This window comes from Ictalurus punctatus, chromosome 22 (assembly GCF_001660625.3).
Source record: "Ictalurus punctatus breed USDA103 chromosome 22, Coco_2.0, whole genome shotgun sequence".
Taxonomy (NCBI): domain Eukaryota; kingdom Metazoa; phylum Chordata; class Actinopteri; order Siluriformes; family Ictaluridae; genus Ictalurus; species Ictalurus punctatus.
This window is the reverse complement of record NC_030437.2, coordinates 10,779,024-10,790,329: the sequence shown is the minus strand read 5'-3', so window position 1 is coordinate 10,790,329 and position 11,306 is coordinate 10,779,024. Positions and strand designations below refer to the sequence as shown.

At 36.5% G+C, this 11,306-nt stretch overlaps 1 protein-coding gene across 1 annotated transcript; it reads left to right on the top strand.

The window, feature by feature from the left end:
• The first annotated feature begins 6,690 nt into the window (after positions 1 to 6,690).
• Positions 6,691 to 11,026, top strand: LOC128628955 (cytochrome c oxidase subunit 7C, mitochondrial). The gene is made up of 3 exons (XM_053674614.1): positions 6,691 to 6,863; positions 7,653 to 7,790; positions 10,936 to 11,026. Exons 1-2 carry the CDS (start codon positions 6,789 to 6,791, stop codon positions 7,767 to 7,769), a joined length of 192 nt encoding a protein of 63 aa, XP_053530589.1. The 5' UTR covers positions 6,691 to 6,788; the 3' UTR covers positions 7,770 to 7,790; positions 10,936 to 11,026.
• Positions 11,027 to 11,306: the final 280 nt, after the last annotated feature.

Here is an 11,306-nt window from a genome sequence, read left to right as displayed (position 1 = left end):
CATAGCGCTGGAAGCAGATGAAGCTAGCAGTGTCCATGTTGATGAACTTGGTTCCAGGAATGAAAACCCAGAGAAGACCAAGGTAATGTTAACCTCATTCACTCTTCGCTTTTAAATCTTTCGTTTCAGGCAGAAATGCTAGGCTTCCAAAAACAAACTAAGTGAATGAATAATGATAAGCCTTGTATAAAATTGTTGCAGACCTTGGCCTGTGTTAAGTTGATTACCTTGTAGTTAGCTTTCTAGAGTTAATATTAATTGATTTAAGAAGATTCAGTTACCCCTAATAAACGTTTTAAATTCATATTTTTCTTGGAATGTGTCTTTTATTTTTTGTGCATTTGCATTGCTCTGATCGTGGCTTTGAACAAGGTCTTTTCCACATGGGATGAAGTGAATAGTTACAATACAAATATTAGAACATCATGTTTTGTTTTGCCACATGATTTGTCTGTGCATATTGAAAGGAAGTACCGCAGGAAGTTGGTCCTGAGCCGTTTATTTCCCTAATCAGCTGCTGAGCGACAGCACAGGCAGGTGGCAGCCGGCCAGGTCATGACCTCTCTCAGGATGATGGATGTGTCGGCAGCAAAGAAGCTAAGCACCAAGTGCAGCTACCTATCACACACAAACACACACACGCACTGAAAACGCCTGCAGTGCAATGCCCTGCACTGAACTATGGACAGATGTCAGTTTGTGCTTTTTAGCATAGGTGCTGATAAAATATTCAAACAAGAACATTGCATAATGCTCTTATGTATATTGCGTTTTATTTATTTATATATATATATATATATATATATATATATATATATATATATATATATATATATATATATATATATATAAAAAATAAAATAAGAGGATAAAATGTGCATGGAAGATTTATAACAGAGGCTAAACAGATACTGAAGGTGCAATAAAACACACAAAGTTAAGGAGGTGTAATTTAACACACACGACTCTGTTAATTAAGCCTTTAGGGAAATCTGCATGTGAGACTCTGGTGCATATGATTGTGTTCGCAATAAAACTCTACATTTTCAATGCAAAAAGAAAGCTATTTAAGAATTACCAGACAAAAAACAGTAGAATTTTCATAATTGTACAAGTTGGTCTGTAGTATAAATAATTATTTACCTTTTATATTGTATAGAGGAAGCAGAGTAACATGAGCTGGGTTTAAAAAAAAAGAATAAGAATAAGTGAAAATAGTGAAGATCATGAGATCATACAGTATATGAAAAAATGAAACCACATGCTCTACATGTGAAAGGAAAATGTGTGAAAGGTAACGTGAAGTATCTAAGAATCTCATGTGCTGTTGTGAATATGTAAAGATCATGTGACTTTTTATTGTAAGGGAGTAATAAAGATAAATAAGACTGATAAGTATCAGAAAGTGTCAGTAGCATAGAAACTGATTTGGTTTTAACCAAACACTTACAAATTTCCTTGATAAATTCATATATTTTCATTTTTAATCATTTATGAACCAATCTGTTTTTATGTAGTTCTGACAAATCTGGCCCACAAATAATGTTTCAAGTCTAGTGGATCGATTAGCTGAGCTGTATTATATGAAGAAAAAAAGAAAATCTGTGAATCTTTGTTATAACTCTCCAGTCTAATTGTTTCACAATTAAAAATGGTGCTGGATCACATAAAAGAAATGAAACGCATCAATTATTCATCCTCTTCTCCATCTTAGGTTGAGAGATATACTGAATAAGAGCTGGATTATGCCCCTCTGTTCCCAGTTCATTTTACAACATGTTCTATTAAATTCTTCATAAGTAACCTAATATTACCAGGATGAAGAGTAATAAAGACTGCTTTGGAGTATGTGGAGTATCTTTGTTGGGCACTTGTATCTGTAACCTACGGATGTGTAAATGTCAGAGGAATTAAAGAACAATTTGTTTCTGTCCTTCATTTTCTTTTCTTTAACAGTTATCTCTAAATCTCTCTAACACAATGATTCCCAACCATGGTGTCATTGTCAATGTCACATTAAAATATCATTTAAAATATACACTCACCAGATGTTTTATTACTGGATAGGATCCCTACCTGCTCTTGACCTGTATCTGCATGCTTTTATGCAGTGCACTGCTGCTACATGATTAGATAACTGCATGTGCAGTGTGCAGGTGTGTGCAGGTGTACAGATGTTTCTATTAAAGTTGATAGTAAGTTTAAAATTTTAATAATATAGATTAAAGTTAGTATATTTACCTACGTTTTGTGATTTATCAGTCCGTACAGGATTTCACGGCTTTTTTGTGATTGTTGCAGCCAAAACTGCTTGATTTTGCTGTGGCTTTTTTCAAAATGTGCAATGCAACTTGTTTCGTTTTTTTTGTGCTTTTTTTGCGGAAAACCGCTTGAATCGGCAAAACTGCAGCTGTATGAAACTGTTTTGCACGGTCTGTCACAGTGATGCTTGTTGGTAAATGAGAACTGTCAGCTGTACTCATGTTTGACACACGTGAATCGAAGAGAGCTTTGCATGAATGCGCATTGTGATGATGTCAAACGATGTGTCTTGGCCCAAATCTGCGGTAATTTTGAAAAATTACAAGCTTTTCGAAATATTGCAGCGTTTGTTTGATTTTGCATTAATTTCTGCAATCGCAAAATCCTGAATTCTTGGAGCGACTGGTTTATTACAGAGGTTTCACTTAATGTTAGTCTACTTAAAGTGCCCCTATTTATGCTTTTTCATGCAGTGTGTTATATAGATGCTTGTGAATCAAAACTCAAAGTACATGACAAATGGAGTTATTGACTCCCAAAACAAAGAACCGATTCTGAACAGTTGAAACGAGTCGTCAGTAATTCCAGACTTGCTTCCTGTACAAACCTACATATTTTGGTAACAAAAAACCCACCTCTGGTTTTCATTGGCTGCTCACAAACGTGTACTTTGACCCGCCCTCAAACACTACAGTTATAGTTGTGTCCTGATAGAGTTAGTAAGGTTCCTGTTGTCGCCATGTCTAGAAGACGTTTTCTGCACAGCAAAAGCAAAACCACTTTACATAGACTCTCAAAGGATGAGGATGTAAAGCAACGGTGATTAGAATAAATTTTTTAAACGATCGCACAGCAGTTCAATGCCGACCTTCGTTTGTGTTCCCGTCATTTCACTGACGACTGTGTCTCAAATCTAGCTGAAGTCAACGGGAGATTTGCGAAACGATTATTCATTAAAGATGGGTCCGTACTCACTTTATTTGGATCTTGCATGTCTGGATCACAACCTGTAAGTATGAGTAATGTGTTGTATACATACAAACTTACCACTGAGAAACGTCCTGTTCTCGTCATGTTTGCAATGATGATTCAGGTTGATCTTCCGATGTATCACTATCAGACTCGGGATCAAATTGATAAGGTAAAACCGACATTATTACTGAGCTGAAGTTCAGATATGGTAATGGGCGTTTCCTTTCTGACACGCGCTGTAAGCAGTAGACCAATCACAACAGCCTGGGACATCTGAACAATGAGAGCAGAGTAGGCTCTTCGAAAGGAGGAGTTTAGAGGGAACGGCTCCTTGAGCGAGTCGTTTGTAACACTGAGAAATAGAGGTGATGCTGCAATGTAAATTATGATCAAATTAAAGTGTTTTTTTTTTTTTTTTTTTATCTTGGATGCATGTAAACCTATTGTATGATACCTCTAAAACAAAATTACTCATGTTTATATAGCATAATAGGGGTGCTTTTAATGTCTCAAGGGGATTGCTTAAGGCAAATAATCTAAACTGAAGGGCTTCAGCTGAAAGATTTTTGGGCACCCATGTGCTAGCATATAAATATGCAAGGCTTATAGAACTGGCTTATGAGTTTACCAATATTATGAGTGTTGTTTCAGGGCATGGTGTCTGATGAACTAATCCCCTTTGCTATGAATTTGAGATAAATAAAATATTACGCAGTCCAAGCTTTGTAAAGTTTTTCCACTCCTTAATTATAATCTCGGCTGTAAATTTGATTCATGGCCTGCAAATATCAACCAGAATTTGTTACAGTAAATAAGCTTAACAATTTTATCAAGGCTTTGGCACTCTCAAAGCTCTCTTTGAAGTGCTGAAGCATTCGAATCCAAATGATGTATTTGAGAATATTTTCTTGCATCAGTTTTCATGCAAATGTTTCATTTCCATGGCATAAAGTAAGGATTAACTTTGAGCAAGTTTTAAGTGGCGTTACAGTAACATGCACTGAAACCTGGGGGAAATGTGACATGCCTTCATCTTCATAATGGGCATGAAAACCAGCTTTGCAGGCAAAGAAACCTGGCTCCGGTGTGTGTGTGTGTGTGTGTGTGTGTGTGTGTGTGTGTGTGTGTGTGTGTGTGTGTGTGTGTGTGTGTGTGTGTGTGTACTTCTCTATGCTGAGAATTCATCAGCACAGCACTCAGAGCTCAGCCAGACATGTTTACAGCCACAGAACTGTGCACTGGGCTCATTGACACAACATATACGGACCATTGCACCTGAACTGTTGGTTTCAACATCAAACATGGAAGCACTGTAAATGGCCAATTTGCACCACTTTAGGTTGTAGATGGCTTTTAAATGGTAGCTTGATGATAACATTGTGCTCTACAGTTGCATCAAAACCCCTTATTTTTATTTTTATTATTTGGATTGGATTATCACTTTTTGGCAACCCATAGCTCAGGAAAGAACCAAATGAAGTACAATCACATCCAGACTTACTGCCTTCGTGGTTTAAAAAATATTTAGTAAAATAAATATCATATGCAAAGATAATAAATCTCAAATAACTGGATAAACATCTTGCATTTCTTTTTAAATGAACATATCTGAACAAAATAATCCATTCCCCAGCAGTATAAACATTGTGTGGCACACAAACAAAATCTTTCTGTCATCCATGACCATTTATAACACCAATGGGCTTTCCACAAGAATAAGTCCAGTAATGGATAGAAAAATTACCCATGAAGCACAAACAGTGACATTATTTAAAAAGTCTGTTACAGCTGGAAAATCTCTACTAAGAGGCTGTTGAAGGAAGCAAAAAAAAAAAAAAAAAAAAAAAAAAAAAATCACAGATTCAAAACTGCATGTCTTAAGTTGATTCCTGCAGTTGTTTTAAATGAAACTATTAACCAACACCCCAATATAAAAACATGCTGTTTAAAAGGGTTTAACAGAAGATGCCCTTTCTCAAAGCAACCCACAAAAAGCTGAGCCTAAATTTCACCAAACTGAAAATTTAATCACTGAAACTACAGTTGGCATCGGTGTCATTTATGCTTCACTGCAAAAAATAAATAAATAAATACCTTGAATAAAGTCGAATTTATCAAGTTGTTCCTATTAAAAAACTACATTCAACCAAACATAAGATTGGTGAACCTATTTCTAGCAGTTTTTGACTGATTACAAGCTTAAAATAGTCTTTTTATTTTCTGATTTAGCAAATTTTTTAGCAAACATTTCTAGAAAGAAACAATAGAACAAAATGGAATAGAATTATTTTTTATATCTTGAAATTAGTAAAGATCTCTTGAAATAGGTCTAGAAACCTTATGTTATTGTATATTGTAGGTTTATTGCAATCTTACACCCACTGCTGCCCTGCGTGTGTGGAGTTTGTATGTTCTCCCCATGCTGCGGGGGTTTCCTCCAGGTACTCCAGTTTCCTCCTCAGTCCAAAGACATGCATGGTAGGCTGATTGGCATGTCCAACGTGTCCGTAGTGTATGAATGGGTGTGTGTGTGTGTGTATGTGAGTGTGTCCTGCGATGGATTGGCACCCTGTCCAGGGTGTACCCCATGCTCCCTGGGATACGCTCCAGGTTCCCCACGATAATTGTTACAGAAACTGGATGGATCTATAGGCCTAGGTATCATCTACCTCATCGGCCTTGTGCCCCCTGCTCCCTCGGATCGGCTCCAGGTTCCCTGCGATATAAGCGGTAAAGAAGATGGATGGATGGATGGATGGATGCAATCTTAAATATAGTCAAATTTATCTTGTATTTCCTATTGTAAGATACTTTCCCTTGCTTAGATGATTTTTTTTGCAGTGTGGAGATACTGGTATAATGGTTTCCACTGCAAATACTATTTACAAACAATCAGCTAACCATTAAAACTATTACCATTACTGGTCCTTAATGGTATCCACTAGACATAAAATGCCACCAACAGAAGGCAACAAATTACCATTAGAGACTCACAGGGACCATTACAGTGTCCATTAAAACCAATACAATTCCCATTATAACCATTAAAACAATTACAAATTCGACTAGAGTTTCTATGGGGGGTCAGCAGGGATCCATTAATTCAATATTAATCATTAATTCAGAATTAATATGAATTATAATATTACATGTAAATTTTAATAATACATGTGATTAATATCTATAAGCAAATCAATAGTTATATATTAATGTTACTCGTGTGTGAGCTGTAGCTAACAATCAGACAAAACCTCATTAGAGACACCACACTGGATCACGTGTCAGATTCAGACTAGCATCAGACAGCCAAAACATTCAATAACTACTATTATTTAATACAAATATTTTCTATTATATCCACGCATCTTTACCGATTCTATGGTACTGAAGACTGTTATGGTAACTCTGTCAGAGAACTCCATTTCCCACAAGCATTTGCGATGAGATGAAATTACCCATGAGGCTGTTCGGTACAAGGTTGATGAGAGAGAAGCTCAGAGACTAGACGTGTTCTGTTCACATTTACCTTTGAAGTTAACAGCCACCGGTGCAACATGCTTGGTCAAGCCGTGCGCAGATTCACCACTTCCGCTGTCCGCGCGTCTCACTACGCTGAGGGACCGGGACAGGTACCGATTCTTCAGCCGCTCCACTCTAATAAAACCTATCTTCACAGATAGCGCGTTAGCTTTAGCTACCGAGGCCTGGTCTTAGTCCTGAAGCCTGTTTGGAGGTCATGTTGATGAATGAGTGTTAATCAGCGTTACTGAAGCTTTTATCCGACAGGCGGTTATTTAACGATATAACATTTTATTTAATAGCTGTAACATTTTACTTAAATAACCTAGTTATCTGTGTTTAAAATAAATATCGCAAGAAATAACGCAAGCAGTTCACTTCCTCATGGGAAGCTAGCTAGGCGCGTTCATTACTGTAGCTCGAGCCTAGGAGTTTGTTTTTTTAAAACAGGTTAACGACTCTTACTTTACAAACGTTAATTGTTATACAATTTTCTTATTGTTTAACGTGAAAACGTCAACTTTCGTTGAAAATAACTAGACATTATCTGTAACAGACGTCTGTTCTTGACTAGCTAACATGTTAAGAAAGAAGACTGGTCTCATGAAGCTGTCATGCTAAGCTAGCATGTTGATTTGCTAACAAACTCCTAAGGCGCAAGCGAACACTTCAGCTTAATAATTAATAATAATGTATGAAAGCATATCCATGTATCTCGGGTAACGTCACTAGGACATGTTTAGGCTCCCAAGGTTACTTGAGTTGAAGGTTATTTCTAACTCTGCTGTCTTGTTAAGCCTGTCTCATCATACTAATAACTGTTTACATTTATGCAATGGAGCCATGTAATGGCTTTTTATTTGTACAGAGGTTTTAATTAATGTGGTGTTGTCTTGCAGAACCTGCCCTTCTCGGTAGAGAACAAGTGGAAACTGTTGGGGATGATGGTGCTGTTCTTCGGCAGTGGCTTTACCTTTCCCTTCATCATAGTCAGGCACCAGATCCTGAAGAAGTGATGCTCTTGCTTAACTAATATGGTACACTCATTTTCTCCATCACAGTTATCGTTTCTAAACATTGCACTGGCACTGTGGAGTTTACCGTGGAGTCCCTAGTTCAGTAGTCACAGCACTGATCCGGGAGTCGGCCATTTTAAGGGCTATATCAATCGCAGAATCCTTCAAGTGCACTGGAACATTCACTCTTTTTTAAAAAAAAAAAAAAAAAAAAACCCACAATAACCAGGGAGCATCAGTAATCATTATGTTCCTTACTGGAAATGATGTCATGTACGAAACATCGCACAAGCAAACTCGATAAACGTCACGTGCAAAACATGTTTTGAAAAGACATGTTTATATTTCAACATAAGCATGAACACATCACTAGACGGGTCGTGAATACAATCTAGGTACCATTTCTAATTAATGTTTGTCTGAAATGATGTGAGGATGTGTAACAAAGCAAAGTATTTTTCGTAATCTACTTTAAACAAATTTTTTTTTTTTTAAATAATGTCCAAGATATCGGTCTTGCCATCGGTTGATAAATGCCAGCGGTGAGGTTTTACAACGTGAGTACATAGTCATGTCACTGGAAATTCGGAGTTCCGATGTGTAGTGAGCCAGGGTCCTTAACAGTACCTGAACTTGTGTACACAATATACTGACTCATGACCCAGGGGACTGATTGAGCTACACCGTTAGTGTTGGTTTGATGACTGGATAGTTCGAGTTGCCCTGCGATCACACCAGCAAGGTAACCTCAGTGAATGCGAAAAGGGGGGAAAAAAAAAACATGAAAAGGATGTGGCACATGAAAGGACACATGTACTTCTCGTAGCGGTTACATTGCTTAGTGTTGCTTTTTTCTCTTTTTTTTTTTTTTTTTTTTTTTTTTTTTTTTAAAAAAACAAATATTGCTGTGAGAAAACAAGAAGGTAAAATTTTCTCTCCTTTCTAGGATTTTTATCGTTAGTAATGTTTGCACCTCTGGAGATGAAGCAGCTGTTGGTGATGCAGCGTGGGTGGGCGCAAGTGAGGTGTAAAATCTTACACGAATGCAAAGTGCAGGCGGGAGATGAGGAACAGTGATACAATCAATATGGCCTTTTAAGCTCATTTCACATATAAGCTACAAGGCACAAACGAGTTTTAAGTCTGGAACAGATACTGATGGTCAGATTATTTTGTACATGTTTTGACACTGAAGCTGTATATAATGTTTCTTAATCCATTGAGATCCAATTTTGTGGTTAGGACCTTCACAAAGGTTTGATTTTACCCATTGGAAAGGTGTGTGCTGTTGCATTACTGCTTTACTAATAACACTGTATTGTTTAGATCAGGGGTTCCAGGCGTGTGGACACTCTACCCTGCATAGTTTTTCAGAACTATCTGACCCAACTCATTCTGCTTAAGTGTGTCTGCAGGGAAGAGGTTTCCAGGACTAGAGTTTTGAATCTCTGCGTGAGATGATGGGTCCAAATGCCACAATATAGAATAAATATTGTTTTACACAGAAAAAAACGCATGCAACTGAAACAGTGAGGCATGATGTGATGTAAAACGGGCATCATGCATGGTCCTAAATGTAAGCGTTTGTCATCTGCCCAGTGCACTGAAAAATACAAAATGTAAATTTGACATGTGGTCGCTTATAATGCAGCTTTGTATCTGCAATTTAACTGCATGGTTGAGGAGCTAGAATAATTTTAGTATGATTGATCATGCTCATTATATGATTGACTACATGATTCTTACAGACCTTTTAGTATTTGAGAGCATTGAGAGCGAAACGGTCATTTTTGGTCACTTATTTTGTGGTTGGGTTTGTCTTATTTGGGTTTTTTTTTTTTTTTTTTTTTTATAAATATATATGTATTACAGCACAGAATAAAAAAAGGGCATCCACACAAAAAAAGATGGTGCTTGCTCGCTGTGCTTGCTGTTAGTAAGGGGCATTATGCCCGATGCTGCAGCACTGACTAGCAGCTGTTTCTCACTTCCTTTATAGGGCTGTTAAGAGTGAATTTTTTTAAAAGTAAATTTGCTCCTTGTATTTATGTGGAAATTGGTTTTTATTTTTGGTCTGTCATTACTGCAAATGTTGGTCCTAAATTACATTTGAAGTGGCATGAAGAGCCTTAGTATTACATTTAACACTTTGTTGAACAATTGTACTTGTATAGAAGAGTGCCAGGGTTTTTTTCATAGCAGATAGGCAGCAGTGATTTCATTTAGCACACTTTGTATTTGGTTTATTCTGACGTTAGTAAATAGTTAGTGCAAGTGTACAGAGGCACTGATTTAGTACTGGAATGAATTCAGTCATGAAACAGTGGGTAGTAATACCAAAATGGATAGCTAATGATTAAGCTCTCAAACTAATATTAATAAGGCTACTGAGAACTTCAGTAGTGTGTGTGTGTGTGTGATGGTTATAGGTATATATGCTCCTTCTATAAACCTATAAATATTATTACTAGCAGCTTGGCCTTGTTTTATCTCTGCAAAAGAACCTTTATATTCATATTTATTAAATGAATATATTTATTTAAAATATTGTCCATATTATACAGTTTATATTGTATGTACATGTATAATTTACTACCCATGCTGAATGAAAGTTCTTCCCTGAACCATTTAGCATACTAAACCAATACAAATTTGCCAAATACAAATATCACAGGATTGTTGCTCAAGTCACACAACTGCTGTTTTGGGATGATAATTCTGGGTAGATTGAATTGCTTTTCTACTGGACACAGAAATTTTCAGTAATATTGTCAAGTGTCTATTTTCAAATGACATTTTTCTCAGTGTTATCATACAGTTCAATACTTCAGTGTTATTTTTATGTTTTATTAAATTACAACCCTTTTTTTTTTTCTCTGATGTTTAGCTTGATTTTATGTTTTTTGTGTCAACGATGCTTCATGAAAAATCTGCCTTGTTGAAGTTAGACGAAATCCCAAATGGCTTTCCATTCATTAGATTTACTCACTATGTAGGGGGGTATAACACAGTTCCTCTGTAGAATGAGTGCAGTGCACTTTTATTCTTAGTACACCACAGTCTGTGTCCAGCCACTTTAGTCATTTGAGTTATTGTTGTGAATGAGTGACTACGTGTATAGACTACTTGACTGTTGCTTAATATCTTACAATTTTGTGTGTTACAGGTCAGTGTGAATACGTGTCCACAGCAGCTCTCTTCATTCTTCAGATGTGGTTCCCTTAATGCTTATTTGTAAATAAAATGATATAATGTTATACAGAGTTTTCTCCTTTTTTGGACAATTATTCTGTTAATAAAAACGTCAGCACAGAGATTATAAGGAAATATGGTGTACTTCTGCAGTTGTAGATATAGTCTCACTGAAATCTGAGCTTTTATCATACAGGTGAGATGTTGAATTTGTAGCTCGAGTTTTAAAAGAAATGTAAAGGGTTTTAAGTCAATTTTGCAGAAACGGCTCAGGACTGGTACCTCTTGCTTGTACCAAAATACTTCTCGTATTTATTTATTTATATATATATATATATATATATA